Source organism: Pagrus major, chromosome 12 (genome assembly GCF_040436345.1).
Source record: "Pagrus major chromosome 12, Pma_NU_1.0".
In the NCBI taxonomy this organism is placed as follows: domain Eukaryota; kingdom Metazoa; phylum Chordata; class Actinopteri; order Spariformes; family Sparidae; genus Pagrus; species Pagrus major.
Window position 1 is genome coordinate 9,493,644 of NC_133226.1, and position 18,524 is coordinate 9,512,167.

General features: G+C 40.3%; 2 protein-coding genes across 2 annotated transcripts; both read left to right on the plus strand.

The window, feature by feature from the left end:
• Positions 1-1,587: 1,587 nt before the first annotated feature.
• On the plus strand, positions 1,588-2,343 carry LOC141006068 (heat shock protein 30-like). Its single transcript, XM_073478173.1, has one exon. It carries the CDS (start codon positions 1,645-1,647, stop codon positions 2,299-2,301), a length of 657 nt encoding a protein of 218 aa, XP_073334274.1. The 5' UTR covers positions 1,588-1,644; the 3' UTR covers positions 2,302-2,343.
• A 1,639-nt stretch (positions 2,344-3,982) lies between these two features.
• Positions 3,983-4,794, plus strand: LOC141006092 (heat shock protein 30-like). Its single transcript, XM_073478207.1, has one exon. It carries the CDS (start codon positions 4,033-4,035, stop codon positions 4,690-4,692), a length of 660 nt encoding a protein of 219 aa, XP_073334308.1. The 5' UTR covers positions 3,983-4,032; the 3' UTR covers positions 4,693-4,794.
• Positions 4,795-18,524: the final 13,730 nt, after the last annotated feature.

Here is an 18,524-nt window from a genome sequence, read left to right on the forward strand (position 1 = left end):
GTCATCTCGGGAAAACGGCAGTTGTTATTTCGAGATAATAACTCAAGATTTCAAGAGAACAAATGAAATTAACTCGTTATCACAGGAAAACGGAGGACATCAAATGTATGAATGCATGGCCCTTTAGGGCTTCCGTAGATTTGAACTCAACATATACAGAGGTCATTTCATCCTGTTGGACATTTGTGTAGAATTCATAATTATTAATCAAAAAGACATTTAAAAGAAAATGAATCAATCATAATTAGCGAGTGAGTTTTTGAGTTATGTCCAAACATGTTAAATGATGTCACAGTGACCTTTGACCTTTCACCATCAAAATCTAATCAGTTCTTCTTTGAGTCCAAACAGATATTTGTGGCAAATCTGAAAAAATTCCCTCGAGAATGAGACAGACAGTCAACCTGAAAACACAACGCCTCGAGTCACGGCTGTCGCTGGTGTGCAGACATAAAAAGTCTGTTTTCTTAAATGGTTGATTTGTACGGAAGCCCTAAAGGGCCATGCATTCATACATTTTATTTCCTCCGTTTTCCCGTGATAACGAGTTAATTTCATTTGTTTTCTCGAGATCTCGAGTTATTATCTCGAAATAACAACTGCCGTTTTCCCGAGATAACGGGATCATTTTCTCGAGATCTCGAGATAATGAAACTTTGTTTTCCCGAGATAACGATATAATTTTCTCGAGATCTCGAGATAATGAAACTTTGTTTTCCCGAGATAACGACATAATTAATTCGAGATCTCGAGATAATGAAACTTTGTTTTCCCGAGATAACGACATAATTAATTCGAGATCTCGAGATAATGAAACTTTGTTTTCCCGAGATAACGACATAATTAATTCGAGATCTCGAGATAATGAAACTTTGTTTTCCCGAGATAACGACATAATTAATTTGAGATCTCGAGATAATGAAACTTTGTTTTCCCGAGATAACGACATAATTAATTCGAGATCTCGAGATAATGACTGATATGATAGGCCTGAGATTTCCATCACACACAAGTGGCATGGCATGCTGACTGATGGGTTTCTTGAACACTACTGTAGGTAAGTCTATTTCTCTGTTTGTTTGTGCGTTTATGCTTTCTATACTAAATTAGTTTTTAATGAAGGGATAAATGAATGTTACAACAGCTCAAGATCTCGAATTAATTATATCGTTATCTCGGGAAAACAAAGTTCCGTCATCTCAAGATCTTGAGAAAATGATCCCGTTATCTCGGGAAAACGGCAGTTGTTATTTCGAGATAATAAATCAATTTCATTTGTTCTCTTGAGATCTTAACTCGTTATCACAGGAAAACGGAGAAAATAGGGCTTCCGTAGATTTGAACTCAACATATACAGAGTTAATTTATAATGATGACTGTTGGCATGAGATTATTTCAAACAGGAAACTTCCTGATAAATCAGGAGTTATCCAGTGATGTCAGCCCTCCAGAGTAACAGCCCCACCCAGTGGAGAGCTGTGGTAAAGACAGGAAAGTTCCTGAACACTCTGGAGCTCCTCCAGTTAGAATATAAAAGCTGGGACAGTCCCACTGCTGAGACACAAAGCAACACAGAGGAGAACAGACACTTTAACAGTGTTTCATCTCACAACAACACCACTCAACACTAAACACTCAGTGAAGATGCTGTGCTCTCGTGGACTCCAGTCTGCCCTCAGTCCATTCATGGACTTGTACTGGCCTGTACGCAGCCTGTGGCCAGAGGTCAGACCTCTGCTCTACCAGCAGGATCTACTGCAGAGAAACCTACAGGAGCTCCGCAGCCGCCTGGAGCTGATGGACAAACTTCAACACAACATCCTGGAGGAGACGGAGCCTTTCCAAACCAGTGTGGCCGTACAACCGCTCTCCTACCAGCTGGAGAAAGAGGGAGAGCGCTTTGGCCTGAGCCTGGACACTCAAGGCTTTTCCCCAGAGGAGCTGTCTGTCAGGCAGGTGGGCAGGAAGCTGAGAGTCAGCGGGAAGACAGAGAAGAAGCAGGAGGACGAGGAAGGCTCCTACTCTTACAGACGCCACGAGTTCAGACGGGAGTTTGACCTGCCTGAAGGGCTGAACCCTGAAGACGTCACCTGCTACCTGGCTCCAGACGGGAAGCTCCACATCCAGGCGGCCGAAGCTCCACGTGTGGAGGAGGCTGAGAGAGAGCTGACTATCAAGAGGAGCTTGGAGGAGAAAACACAGCAGAGTGTGTGTTCACAGAGAGAAGACAGCAGCAGCACAGAGACAGACAACAGCACACAGGACAAAGCTCAACACATGGACTCATCTACATGTTGTTAACAATGAGCCTTAAATAAAAATGTGTTTTATTCAAGTGTTAAATGATGATCATATCTGTGCTTCTGTATTTGTATAACTGAGGATGATAAATAAATATATTTAAATTGAAATCATGTTTTTCTGTTTTCTATTCTTTTCTTTTGCACATAGCTCATATTTTGGTTTGGAAACTAATTACAATATACTTCATCATGTATTATTGTAAATGTAAAGAAGAAAAACACGTCTCTATTAAAAAGACAATTCACTGATATGACCTCCTCTTATCTTCCATCTTTGGCATTATAGACCATTTTTGAAGTGTGTAGTTTTTTCAATCTCTGGAATTTAAGATTAAACATAAAATTACAAAACAATGGGCTGATTCTAACAACAACATGATTATATTATGGAAATAATCCTCTACCAGAGAAATGACTGCAGACACTGTAAAGTAAAAAGCGAAAGTCTTCATCAGTCTATATTAAAACTATAATAACCCCTCGTGGTTGTATTCCTCTGTGCACCAGTCACATTGCAGTTCACATTCACGTCTGTCCAGCCTCATAACATATTTTATTAAATTCCTTCAAGGTCTTCAGTAAATATATTTTAAGTTTATTTTTGGGCAAAATGGAAGTTATCACTAGATTGACATGTGTGAGTCCAGTGAGAAACATTCTGTCTTCATTCAGAGACTATTTTACATGCTGCAGTGACAATCACCTGAAGATCAACATCAGCAGACACAATGAGCTCATGGTGGACAACTGCTGTGTGTCTGCTAGTTTGTAAGTTCATTGAAAGAAACAAGAAAAGAGTCAAATTCCTTCCATGTGTTCACGTGTTTGACAAATAAATCTGATTCTGATAGAACTTGAAGTTACAGTCACGACAGCAGATGTGGATGTTGCTGCAGAGAAGATACAAATTCTAAAACGTAGATGCTTCACACACATGCAGACAAGATATCAACCATCACCTCAGTTTCAAGATGGACACCCAAGATTAGTTATTAATTCAGTATCTGAACAAATGTGAAATATGGTCACAGTCTCCCTTCTGTTCCTGAGTTATAGTGTTGAACAATGTACAGGACATTATGATGTCACAGTGAAGTTGACCTTTAACCTTTTGGATCTAAAATGTCATCACTTGGTCATTTCATCCTGTTGGACATTTGTGTAGAATTCATAATTATTAATCAAAAAGACATTTAAAAGAAAATCATTAATCAGTGAGTGAGTTCTTGAGTTATGTCCAAGCATGTGTTTAATGAGGTCACAGTGACCTTTGACCTTTCACCATCAAAATCTAATCAGTTCATCTTTGTCTCGTTCTTGAGGAAATTTTTTAGATTTGCCACAAATATCCATTTGGACTCAGACAGTCAACCTGAAAACACAACGCCTCGAGTCAGTGTCAGTTTTTTCTTAACTGGTTGATTCAAACTCAACATATACAGAGTTAATTTATAATGATGACTGTTGGCATGAGATTATTTCAAACAGGAAACTTCCTGAACAATCAGGAGTTATCCAGTGACATCAGCCCTCCAGAGTAACAGCCCCACCCAGTGGAGAGCTGTGGTAAAGACAGGAAAGTTCCTGAACACTCTGGAGCTCCTCCAGTTAGAATATAAAAGCTGGGACAGTCCCACTGCTGAGACACAAAGCAACACAGAGGAGAACAGACACTTTAACAGTGTTTCATCTCACAACAACACCACTCAACAGTAAACACTCAGTGAAGATGCTGTGCTCTCGTGGACTCCAGTCTGCCCTCAGTCCATTCATGGACTTGTACTGGCCTGTACGCAGTCTGTGGCCAGAGGTCAGACCTCTGCTCTACCAGCAGGATCTACTGCAGAGAAACCTACAGGAGCTCCGCAGCCGCCTGGAGCTGATGGACAAACTTCAACACAACATCCTGGAGGAGACGGAGCCTTTCCAAACCAGTGTGGCCGTACAACCGCTCTCCTACCAGCTGGAGAAAGAGGGAGAGCGCTTTGGCCTGAGCCTGGACACTCAAGGCTTTTCCCCAGAGGAGCTGTCTGTCAGGCAGGTGGGCAGGAAGCTGAGAGTCAGCGGGAAGACAGAGAAGAAGCAGGAGGACGAGGAAGGCTCCTACTCTTACAGCCGCCACGAGTTCAGACGCGAGTTTGACCTGCCTGAAGGGCTGAACCCTGAAGACGTCACCTGCTACCTGGCTCCAGACGGGAAGCTCCACATCCAGGCGGCCGAAGCTCCACGTGTGGAGGAGGCTGAGAGAGAGCTGACTATCAAGAGGAGCTTGGAGGAGAAAACACAGCAGAGTGTGTGTTCACAGAGAGAAGACAGCAGCAGCAGCACAGAGACAGACAACAGCACACAGGACAAAGCTCAACACATGGACTCATCTACATGTTGTTAACAATGAGCTTTAAATATGTGATTCAGACAAGCGTTAAATGATGATGATAGGTGCTTTTGTATGCTAGGAATAGACTATAATCAATAAATATTTTAAAAGTTAGCCTCTCACTTCTTTTGGTGTTAATCATCTATTGAATTCAGTCTAGAATGAAAAAAGTGAAGCCTTGATCTCATAATTATGCCTCAGTACCTCATCATTAATTGATCTGCATCAAGAACACGATATCTCAAGATCACAATCTTGAGATAAGTATGGAAAAAGTGAGATAAATTGATTCTAATTCACAGTACAACAAGTAAAGTTATATTTTTACCAAAAGGGAATTTTCCCTCTCTATATTGCTGAGTCTATTTTGTCACCACAGTACACAGCAGATTTTCTATCTGCTTGCTGTAAGTCTGGAAAGAATAAAAGGAGTGAACAGGGTGTAATATCCAATCAACATCCACTAGATGTCATAATTAGGCCAGTAAACAGCTCTGATGTTCACTGTCATGGGAACTAGACCCTGTCACTGTCTGTATACACACACGAAACACATGAAAAGTTCCTAATACACATGATCAGGTTGCTTATTATTGATCAACTCTTCTAGCAGGTACTTCATGATTTTTAAAGGCTGCACAAAAGTAGTTAACTCTGTTTTGATGACAGGAAACATCCCAGATTGTTTGTAGATTGCAGTGATCACAGTAGAAACACTGCATGTGCTGTTAGCAGGGCCGTATTTAATGGACAGATTACTCTGGGCAGACTATTTTTCAGGGCCCCCTTTACGCACATTTTTATATTTGGTAAACAAATCAAATTAATTAAATGCCACACGATTATTTATATACTAATTTAGTAAGGAATATATTTTACCTTATCTATTTATTTGTCCGTATTCATATACAATTGGTTAGTCATATACTTGTAGCTAACGTTGTGTGTGTTTAAAAATGAATAAACATTGAAATTACAAATGAAATGAAAAGCAACAGTGAATATTTGATTGAATCGAATATTAAAGCACAATTCAACTCTCCTGGGACACCAGTCACTCCATCCATTAAAAACAACATTAACCACAGTTCTAACATTGTCCACTGAAACAGCATTAACGACCTCTCCCACCCATTTTTCATTCTTTCCCTGACTTGTTTACATGTTAATGTCAGCTATTACCACGGGTGCTTGGTCTCTCCCTGGCTCCCGTCTGGCTGTCAGGGCTTTTCTTTCCCAAGAATAGACGAATTGTCCCGTAAACGTGGCAGCACAGGGGCGGAGGAGGAGGGAGACTACTTTAGGGACTCGCTTGGCTTTTGTTGTATTTTCTATTTGTGGAGACGCTCATTGTTTTTCAGGAAAAAGGTGCTGACAGATCAGACTGGATCTTTAAATATCAGAGGGTGCCCTTCTCCTTCTTCTCCTCATTCCTCCATGTCTCCTGGTTTACTTTTTGCATTCTTGCTTTCATCGCCTGTCCTCCTCTTTGGTCTTCACCTCCCTCGTGCCACCTCTATCTCCTCGCCATCCTCCCCTCTGTGACAGTTAGTTTAGGCGTTACTGTGACATCACCTTTACTCACCATCCTTTCATCTCCTCCTTTTCCTGCGAGATGCTGAGCGACGGCAACACATGGGAACATTTACTGACTCTTTCATGTCTTCTTTCCTCCGGGCCCATTTTCCTCCCATCCCATCCCTTCTTTGCTTAAAATCTCCCTCTCCGCTCTCTCCCTCTCTTCCTCACATCCACTCCTTCCACATTTTCCCCTCCTAACCCTTCCACTCATTTCCCCATCGCCCCAGACACTTTAACGGACTCTTAATCAACAGGGTGTGTTTGAAGCAGACGCCTTTTATTGCCATTACAAAAGCCCATGACTCAGTCTCGTGTGTGTATATGTGCGTGTGGCTGTCTGCATCTGTTTATGTTGAAAGGGATGTAGTTTAAATACAATATGGTGCCCGACCAAATCTGATTTTATTCGCTTAGCCAATACACACTTTTCCATGTCAGCTTTGCGCCCTTTAAAGTTTCAGCTCGTCAAACGCTCGATGTTTTGCTGAGGGATTATGTGATTTTTCCTAAATCTCGGTAAAGTTGTGTTTTCCTGATGCACGCACAAAGGTCGGATTGTAGCTAAACCTCCTGGAAGCGAGCAGGAAAGCACAAACACACAACCTCTGACGCCAGACCGTTCCCATTTGACGACCAGCATCACACCCAATAAAACAGTCACTTTGGTTGATTATGGACAGTGCCATGTGAACAATAAAAATGTTGTGGAAATACAAGTTTTCTGAGATTAGCAGTGTTTATTGTTTTGTATTTCGTTTTTTATTTCCTGATTTTCACACGTGTAACTCAGTTTATGTGTAATGGGGAGAGAACTCAGCTTGTGAAAGCAGTTGTGAGATGTGTGGTCTGTGAAGGGGCTTTCAATAACCCTGATGACTTCATGATGATGTCATCTGGGTTACCTTGACTTAGAGACGAGGAATTTAGAACAGACAGCCTGTTTTACAGACTGGAGGTGTAGAGTTTGAAAGATGTTGGTGTAAACCCATGTCACCAATTGTGGACTACCATTTTGATGCCTTTAGATTGGCATTACAGCCGTCGCCATATTGTTTTTTTGTTTTGTCTTTTGGAGTCAGAAGTGACCATATTTGGAGTGACCATAGTCTAAATTTGACCATAATTTATTAAATTAACATTATACTGTATTGAAGAAGACTTCAGACTAGTGACTGAGGTCATAAAATCATTAGGAAACTATTTACTGAGCTAATAAATCGAGGGAGAAGTAGGGTCAATTTCTCATAAGCTTACATATCATCAGACTTATTTTTGAAACTAGTTGAGTCGCCCCCCCCTGCTGGCCATTAGAAAGAATGCAGGTTTAAGGCACTTCACATTGGCTTCAGTTGTCAGACATGGAATCTCTGTCCACATTTTATATAGTCAGTGATGTTTACTGGACCTGAGAGGGTCCGATAAAAGACAATTTGGTGTTGCATTATGGGAAATGTAGTACCCAGTGTGTTTGGAGCTTGAATGGTATGCTAAGGACTTAATTTTATTCTACTTACTTATATTTTATTTCCGCCAAGTATCCTCAGGAATTACTTCCATATTGGACAATATGCATCTCAAGATTCATGTCTTGATTCATGTCTGATGTCAACGTTGAGTGCCAACACAGGATTAGTGTTAAGTCTTGGACTGGCATTAACCAATTGTTTTTGTTGTCTATCCTTAACCACACACTTGAACATATTTTATTTACTTCAATCATAATCTTTACCCAATGCGGCACCAAAAATACTACTACTACAAAAACATTACTGTAAATCACAGAAAATAACTGTCTCTGTATTTTTCGGCCTTTTGATGTTAAATTAAGGTTATTAACACAGATTTTAAAAAAAAACAATCAACAAAATTACCTTTTAAATATGGTTATACACCATTATAATACAAACAATCATCAAAATAACAGAAAAATGCCGTAATTAGCTGTTATTTTACATAGTTTAATGTGAAAAATCTTGTGTATTAAATAAATATTTAATGTAATACGATTAAATACCACTCATAAAACATATAATTCACATTATTAAGAATGTCAAAATACTGCTGTATATCTCTTTACAACTAACAGCAATGTTATGTTATGTTGTTTTCTTTTAGCCATCACCACAAACTCCTACAAAACCTTTACCGAAGAAGAAGAAGAAGAAGAAGAAGAAGAAGAAAACAGTCACGTGATTGATTTTCATAATGCCATTTCAAAGGCATTTGGACATTCTTTTGTCTGGCCAATAGGTAAATATAATAAGTAATCTGAATAACATTTGAATATAAATGAGATCAGGTGATAAATGTAATATCCCTGTATGAGGCCTCTTCTGTTGGTAACACCATCGTGCATTAGAAATATAAAGCTTCACTGTATTATTTGGAGCTCTGCTGCAGACATGATAAGAAAAACTTCATAGTTACACACTGATGTGTTTATTCAGAGTCTGTGCCCTTTCAGAGTAACATTACAGCAGGTACACGACAAACTTCCCTCTGTTACTTATTGTGGGAACGTGTTATATGCAGCGAAAAGGTCAAATATTTTCATAAGTCCCGCTCACAAAGAGCGGCTTCTGTCGCACGCGCACACACACATGCACGTACTCACACATATTTCCTGTGTGACTTTGAGGGTCCCTGGTATTTGAACAGATGTGGGCAGACTGAGCGTGCCTAGATCCCCCCCTGACCCGAACGTGCACTTCCTGCTCCGAAAGCTAACACCCAGAGAGAACAATCGCAGTCTGTACCCTCTGAACACATGCGCGCACACACAGGGGTCAGCATGCCAGCCATAAACACACATAAAAACACATGCTCACAGATACTTTGAGGAATCGGACGCGCACATACGCACACGCTCTCACAAAGCAGTCAGTGTGTGTTGTTGAAAGCGAGAGTGGACCAGTGTTACACTCATTTCTGGGATTTTTTGGAGCCACCGTGACGCGTAATGTGCCAAACTCAAACAATCCAATACGGTTTCGCACACGTTTTGAAGGGTTGAACCTGTGTGCGTCTGGAATGTGGCAATACGATCCAGTTCTCAGCCGGGAGATGCTGGGTACTTTCTCCGTATGAGCGTGAGACATCAAGAAAGTACAAGCTGAGATGCATAGCTGAGGTCAAGGTGTGAGGAGAGAGACGGACCAGAGAATAAAAATGAAAACAGTGGAGGAGGAACATGAGAACTGTGTAGAAAAACAGAAAAAGAGAGTGTAAAGAGAAATATGTGTCTTAAATTAAGAGACAGAGTTAGACCAGTAACGTTGAGAGAAAGACAGATAAATTAAATCAAAGGAAAGAAATGATTTGAGGGACGAAATAGACAAAAAAAGTGAGCAGGAGCAAAAAAGAAACAGACGAAGAGGTCATGAACTGTAAGCTGAATTTGTGCCAGTAAGACAAAATGGAAAACTAAAGCTGATTTGGGTAAGTACTACAGGGGGAGGGACGGAGACACTATCATCAAAATGAAACTAGTCTTTTTTTTAAGATCTGATCTGAATAACGAGGCATAAATAAAAGACTAGGGATTTAAAAATAGTAAGAAACAGTTATTTCCAATGGGGCTTCAGTGGTAAAAAGTTGGCAGGTGAGCAAAGGACAACTCCACAACACAAGCAGTAAAATGCCAAGTTATGACATCGAAGTTCAAATGAAATTCAAACACATAAATCAGTTTGGATTTGAAAATCGATCAGATCACAGCTTGCCACGGGATATCAATAACTTGCGGCCACAAACAGCCGCCCAGGGGCCGCTTCTAGCCAAACGTTTCCTTTACCCTTGTAGCAGAGGGATCAACTTTGTGTCTGAAAGCTCTAACAAGGTCATAAAAAGATCTGCATTAGCTGTTCTCACGAGCCAATGTCTTTCCAAGAAAAATCTTTTCACACGCAGAAAAAATGAAAATATTCCCAGCAGTAGCAACTGTGGTTTCTTTGGAGTAAGAGAAATGAAGAACTGGGCGGCGGAAGCATTCATAAGTGAACGCACAAGTGAGTTTTTAGAAGTTTTTAGCCACGATAGTGCCTTGGCTCCAGAGATGGCAATGTGGGTCAGTCGGTCAGCCAACCACTTTGGTCCGCACTGAAATATCTCAGCTGAATTGCCATAAAATTGGGTCAAAACTTTATTTTCCTCAGAGTAACAAGTATCTACAACACAGGACATAACATGAGTTTATTTGATTCTTTTATTCCATAACGGAGACGGGAAAGCAGATAGAAATGGTGCCGGGCTGCCAGCCTGACTTCAAACAAATAGCATAGTGAAAGTGAAGTTTATAGGGAACTGAACTAAACATAGATGACATAATTATTCTATCGCCATTACATTGGGCAATCAACATTTACTTCATAGTGAGTCCTTAAACAAAACCTGGCAATAGATTGATAGGTTTGCTTTTTTTGTTTTAAGTTACCTGCATTACAAAAGTAATGAGATTACCCTCAGCTGTACTTTTTGCTAAGTGTTACTTACCAAATATAAGCACGCTAACACACGATGCTAAGATGGTGAGCACTGTTAGTGTGAGCTTGTTAGCATACTGATGTTAGCATTTAGTTCTAATCACTGCTGTGCAGCGTGGCAGAGCCGCTCCATGGCTGTGGATTCTTAGAGGATTGCCACCAGCTCCTTATTGGTCACGCTGGATGCCAAACAATAGAGATTTAAACTTGTGCATTATGAAATAAATTATGAGATGGTGTTTCATGTAAAGTATATCTTCAATCTCTCAGCACCATGGCATTCATTTTGGGCTAATTAGCGTTAACTGATGAACTGAAATATTTCTAAATACAACTTAAAGGAAAAGGATGGTCGAATTCTTCATTTTTTTCTAATGACAAAGCCCGTAAAAAAAACAAACTTCAGAAGTGACAAATGTGGGCTGAGTGCCACAGACAGGGAAGGAAAACAGAAAGAATCGACTAACGCAGTGCTAGTTTCAGCATTTTATAGGATGTATTATCAATAAGAAAGTATGCCCATCCTTTAATATGCACACCTAAAGTAGCCGTCCCAACCATGAACTAACGTGAATGTGTGTATCTGCTCTCCACTAGCTGCTCTTTACTAAATAGAGCAGCTGTGGAGCTTTTATGGAAATATGTCACCACTTTTCCAGCCCTCCCCAGGAGGCAGGATACCTGGTTGAGTGAGACTGCCTTCCTGGCTGAGAACATGCACCAAGCATCCGGACTGTGGCTCCAATCCAGTTTCTCCTTTAATAGCATTCACAATATTTACATTGTCTGTGGATGCTTGGCCTCTACAGCCTGCGATCTGGATTTGCATTCATTGCTGCATTGGCACTGTGTGGCTCGTGTAAAGAGGGCAGGAGCTCATCCAATGCCAAAATGTGAGTGTGGGCAGTCAGACAGGTAGCCTGACTACTTGTTGTGAGTGTGTGATATATTAATTGTAGACAAAATGACTATGATAATTTATTTAATCCAGTACAATAAATTAACTTCTAAAGATAATAATAATAAGAAAAGCATGTATGGGTTTGATTAATCTGTCAGCTACATTAAATTAGCGGTAGCCTACTGACTTCAGTCTAAAGGCTTGTCTAATACTCATTGTTTTACCATTATAATTAAGTTTAAATCATCTTATTAAACAAATTACTTCTTATCAGGTTAACCTTAACCTTTAAAAGTTAACCTTTAAAACTATAAGTACTTGGACAGAAAGTACTTGGGTCAAATCGTGGAAAGGGTCCCAGAACTGCGGCCCTGAAGTTGCTGCCTCCTAACATGATATTGGCCTACAAGCTGCAGAAGCTCACAAGTAGTGTAGTGTCACTAGTCTAAGAATAATGATTTTTTTCCTTCTTCTTCTTTGATAAATTTCAAGTGAGATCTTTCTGCTACGATTGCGCCGACAAACTCTGTTCCTCAGCCACTGTAGTAAAGTCCAAAAAAACGATGCAGTTTGCAGCACGGTGGACACAGACAGCTATGTTAATGACATTAACAGAGTGCAAGAGAAAACCTGATTTACACACACAATGCTCGTGTGTGTGTGTGCGTGTGTGCATGAGAAAGACAGACTATCATGACATCACTGTTTCCACAGGAAATCATGTTTCCAAAACCCTGGTTTTCCACTCTGTAGCCTACCTCATACACAACTCACTCCTCTCTCTACGTCTCTGTCCCACACATGATACTGCAGAGTGGCAGCAGCAAACTAAATCAGTTTAATTAGCTCCTCCAGTGCTGCCATTCCCACCAGCAGAAAGGGTGAAGTCATTTTTTTTTTTTTACATGTATGGCTGGTGATTTAAAAGGAAAATTGTGGTTTATCACGAGCTGGATCCTTTTTTAATTGTTTTGGCCACCACTACAATCGCTTACGGTAACACTGGACTCACCAAAGTAAACACTGAGATATGGGAAACCTGAGAGCACAGTGAGTATAACTGTGAACACAATGATATCATCACTGATGGAAACGACTGCCAGAGCTGCGAATAGAACCGCACTAAATGAAACTTTAATTTGCCTTGTTATTCATCAAGCTGCTCTTTCCCTCCCACAGAAATCCAATTAGATTAAAAAGTAACCAGATATCCTACTAATTAATCCTTTTATCGTTCAGTCTATGTCAGGATTTAAACATTAGATCAGGGGAAGAGAATGAGGAGAAAAAGATGGCGAGGAAGGCGAGGAGTCAGCGGATAGAGACAGAAAGTAACTGATACGACGATAATGATAAATACAGATTGCGGCCTGGAACACATGCAGCGCACAAATCACAAAAACACACACCTGCACACAGATGTGCTATAGGAGATGCTGTCCAAACATTCAGATCCAATCCCTCGCGGATGAAAAATCCCAGATCTCTGTGATGTGCATGTAAAGTTGATGTGTAAAATCAAAGCAGAGCTTAGCCAGTCCTGCAATCACTGCAGTGTGTGATGGGTGGTTAGTGTATCACAGCGGTACTCAGGTAATATCTGGTTACAGTGCCGTACTGGTGATTCAAACAGAAGGAGAGCTTTCTCTGTGAGAGGGCAGGTGGCAGCAGGAAATGGGAGAGAAAAGTGGAGAGGAAGGAAGACGGTGGTAGGGTTTGGGTTGTTCATCTAATTATGTTTCCTCCGTCTTCAAGCTCCTGACCTTGAAATCAGAATCGAGGTCAGCCATTATAGAAGAGCTCGAACTAAGGAAACACAGGTGTATCCGCGCAAAAGTTGTTTAAACATCGTCCTAATGCGTTTTCTGATTGGTAAGCTGATATGATGGGACAAAATAAAAGTTACTGGGTGTGTCTGTAATACAAATCTTGGCTATATCATAAAAACACAACTTTTTATTCCTCTTTTTACTCTACATTACTTGAGTTTTTACATTTTCTGCTACTTCATACTTCCACTTCACTACATATTGAGGCCAAATATTGTACTTTTCACAGACTAGATTAAATTAATTTAATAACTTTAGTCACAAGTTACTGTACAGATTGCAAATCATTTTTAAATGAATTTATTTTATCAGCAATTGGATTAAAACTCTGACTTAGATAGATAATCAGGAGAGACTTCATGTTTTGAATTAATAAATATTTATTGCAACCTGCACATCAGTTGGGAAATAAGAGTCTCTGGGGATCAGGCCCCATCGTGAAATAATGCAGTCTACTTACAACCATAACTGTTTAGCTTGGGAGCTACCTACAAACCAACACGTTGATGGCTTGCGTTAATGGACAAAAATGTTCTCATCTTTCAATACTCTCACTCATTGCTGTTTTCCTTGTGACGTCATTGAGACAGGAAGAGAGGTGCCTGCCGTTACAGCTCACATGACTTAACCATTAGCATTAGTCTGCTAACATAAAATGGTGACCATGTGTGTTTCTTTAGCGTACATCTCAGATGGATAGGAAAAGGGAATCACTTTTACAGGGCAGAAACCATTAGCCATAATATTCAGCCTCCTGTAATCTGTGGAGAATGATTGTGAACATTTTCAGAACAGAGATCTCCTGACAGATAATACTTGGACACGGAGGCTCAGAGACGGGGAGGGAAAAACAGTCGGAGATGACTTTGACTGAAGAGAACACAGTGTGTTTTCCTCCTGACCTCAGATTGAACCAGTGATGAAAGTGATGAAGGCCTGAGCTCCAAAACACTGTACATGACTGATGACTACGACTTTACTTCTGTATCAAAACAGTGATTTTAAAAAATATTATCCTGGTGAAGTGGACGGCTATTATGTGGTTTTTCGAAGTTGCCATTAAATGTCAGTTTTTAAAAGCAGTGTTCTCGTCTTTCAAGTGACGACCTGAAGGTTTCGAGGGCCAGACTTTTTGGAGTTTTGTTGTAATTTCAATTGAGTTATGGAAAAATGATGTGTCTGATGGATACAGACCAAATACATTGTTTTTTTCTGCAAGTTTCCGTTCTTTGAAACTTCATCTGGAACGGTAACTTAAGAGAGTGATAAGTCCAATAAACCTTCTGTACGCTGTGATCTAGATATACTGATTACACCCATCTTTTCCATTGACCTCACAGTCAAGTGCAGCCTGATCACAGCTCTGTAAACACAAGCTGAGACTCTGAAACTAGAAATCGCTGTCAGATGGACACCAAAGTTTTACACACTCGTGTGAAGATACTGCCAGGAGCACAACATTGCTTGTGAGTTTTTATGGAAATTCAATGCATAAAGAGTAAAATCTCTCATACTGTCACAACATGCAGCAACAAAATAGGCTATTTATACGTATATCTGCGTATCCAGTTGTGAACAATCCAGGATACGTGTGTATCAAGTATTTGTTTGAAAGTCTGAACAACTACAAGTGCTGAAGTGCTCACACTTTATGGACGGGTGCCTCATCTGTGTGGTCAGTTTTATGTGTTTTACGTTTTGGCCAATAACTCATAAACCATGAAGCCCATTTGTGCCTATAAAAATGCTTAAATAAACACATATTTGCCTCTCTCGGCTGATATTCCATCCAGTCTTCACTCAGTTTGGTACACACCATATTTAGATAAACCCTCCAAAAAAATTGTGTTAGTTTTTTTGACAATCATTGTCTGTAAGTGAATCAAAATTTTGTAGGTGGGCCTGATGGGCTTCACAAGGCCGCAACTCTTCAATGCTGACATCGAAATGTGGGTGTGTTTGTACATACAGCCCCATTACACAAGTGGGTATAAATGTCTTACAATTCTAAGGACTTCCTCCTGGTGAGCCAAAGCTCCAGAGTCAGCGAGCTGCACGATGAACTGAGCTAATTAGCTAACAGCAGCGAGAGTAAGCAGCGAGAGTTAGCAGCAGTTAGCGGTTAAATTAGCAACAATTAAGCTATTTGTCCATCAGGATACTCTGCGAATCTCACGGAGTTGAAGCAGAGCAGACATCAGAGGGAACACCAGAAAACATTTTCTCCATTAAACAGGATCCATTTTCACTGAGATAGTCGTGAGCGTGACCCAATTAACATATTGCAAGAACAGGCATCCAGGCTGCAAAGTGGGAATGACAGATGCACCACTTTCCCTTTTTAAGTAAATGTTGCTGTAATATAATTCTGGGTGTTGATAGGTAGCTGGTGCTGTCACCTCATATGTACGGTGATGGCAGGGGGTGGAAAGGATCTCTCTCCGGGTCATGCAGCGAGGATCACTGTCAGTTCAATGCTTGTAGTGAGTCAATGTTTAGAAAGAGGGAAAATCACCACATCTTACTCTCTCTTCCTCCCTCGTCGGCTCTTCTGTTTATCCTGGCCCAAATACGTGTTTTTTTAGGATCTCTTAGCTTGACTCAGCTTTCTTCCTCTGTGTATAAATCTGTGGATGCATCACGTAGCCTACAACTCTATCCCGTTTTCTTTCTGTTAGTCTTTGTCACGATGCTGTCGTTTTTATTCACTTTCTCTTCATTTTGACAAACTTGAACCTTTTGACTCCCTTTGTTTCCCTCCCCTTTCAGGCCTCTGAGACAAGTGTTATCGATTCATTTTATACAGTATAGTGTAACGTATATTCACATATGACTTCACTACAGAAGAAACTGTGATTTTAGTGGTAATGTACACAGTGTCAATAGTGTCGAATCTTGCAGCATGTTTTCACAAGGCATACTGTACATTCCACCAATATATGTGCAACAAATGAAATGTTAAATCTAGTTATTGTTAATGGTTCACCCATGGGTCAGTGAGGGTTTTTTGATTCAGACAAAAATATGGTTCTGAAGGAAAACAAGCTTGACTGAATTCAGCCCGCTCAATAAACACACACTCATCAACAGACGCGTACTTACAGCGCACAGACAGCTAGACACAAACAGTCACGGCCCAAACAAACAAAAGCACATGAAAAACCTAAAACAGGACAGTTAAACAATTACTTCCTCTGTAAATAATTACATTAGCGATGCATAAATCTATTACTGTAGCAACAAAGAATTGTTTGGGTCAAACAGGCATCCAGCCCAAACGCACTTCCCAATCCCAAACAAGAGAGCTTTGCTGACCCACAAACACTACACTTCTGATTAAACACACTTCAGTGATAGTTGGGATCTGGCAGTTCAGGGAAAAAATGGTGATGCTTTCAGATTGAGGCCTATTGTGTAGTAAGGGCTTTCTCTCAGATGCTCAACAAGTGTAATCAGTAAGTGACCCCGGTGTTTTAAAGGTGCAATATGTAAGAATTTTATTTCCAAACATTCAAAAATGAACCGAACTGATCATCAGAATGTATAGAAAGAACAGTTTTGATGTTATGTCTAAGATGTCTCTATATTGTCCTGCAGAGATATCTATTGAAGTTAGCATGCTAACCAGCTAACTCCACTTTCAAGCCACTTTGTACCTCAAGAGGTGATGGTCCAATAGTAAATAACATCAGCACTTCCCCCGTCCTCCGAGCTCCTCCAGCTAATACAATCAATATCTGCACGGCTAACTGAATTTACTAGCAGCTACAGTTAGCAGGTGATATGCTGCCCCCTATTTGTTTGGAGTGTGAATTCAGCAGGTGGCAAATTTTTACATATTGCACCTTTAAGTAGAAGTGTCCATTCAATAAAACAATCATATTTTTAGCATAAAGACACTAAAAAAGATGATGTGATAGAATCCATTTGTGTGTATCTATTTTTGAATAAGATATCTATGTCACTAATGCGCTTCAAAGCATTTAAACCAAAGACGTTATTGCAGTCACATTATACCTGCATTAGACACACACAAACTTTTATTTTCTTCAATTTGAGCTAATTCCTGATACGTCTTGATAAGACTTTGAGTTGGAGCACATTCAGTTGGGGTTTAGGTAGAGAGTCAAGTGGTTTTGCAGCTTGACCAAGTCAGGATATCTGCTGTTCGGATTATGACTACTCTGTTTTTTTAATCTGTCTCTTGCTAATTAAATACGCAAAATACAAATAAAATAACAGCTTCAAAATCATTTTGAGTGAATGGTGTCTCTGTCACAGCCACTCCCCCTCCCCCATCTCCTGTTTCTGAGACAATGTCCCGGTCTGAGAATTGAAGCCAATGTGGAAGTACCAAAAACTGTAGTTCCTCGAATGGCCACTTGAGGCTGGCTCCAAAAGTTAGATTCATCTTCACTCTGCCTGACAAAAAGAGCCACTGTAACGTACAGTAACGCTGCTATTTGACTGCTGAATGGAAGAGAAATGTAACCTTAGCGATACTTTACTTCATGAGCGTTCAGACAGGAGATGGAAAAAGAAAAGACACTGCAGTGTAGTGTAACTGCTCAGATCAAACAGGTTTGCTCAGAATGAAACTTGTGCCAGTTGTTGCTCGCTGTGCAAGGTACTCTGGCTGTTTGGGGCAAATAAAGTGAGTAACCTGAAGTGAAATTTGCTAATCTTTATGTGTGAACACAGATATCAGTTAATGCAAGCTAGCTTGGCAGCAGACCTGGGATTTGTATTTACGACACTCAGAAACTTTGGGGTGCGGCAAATCGTGCAAAATGCCAATTTCTACTTAATGTTGCTTCAAGATAACGTTGCTGAGAAGAAATACATGACATCACAGCAGACTAACAGGAATGATACAAGATCATTTCCAATGAAAGCATCTGTTTCTATGCACAATGTCTTGTCTGATGCATTCCATTGCAATGACATGTACTTTCACATTGAGAATACACGATGTGGCCTCACACAAACGCAACATAACGAGGTTCATGTTTTCAGTAAATCTGCAATGGGACATAAGCATGTCAGTTTCAT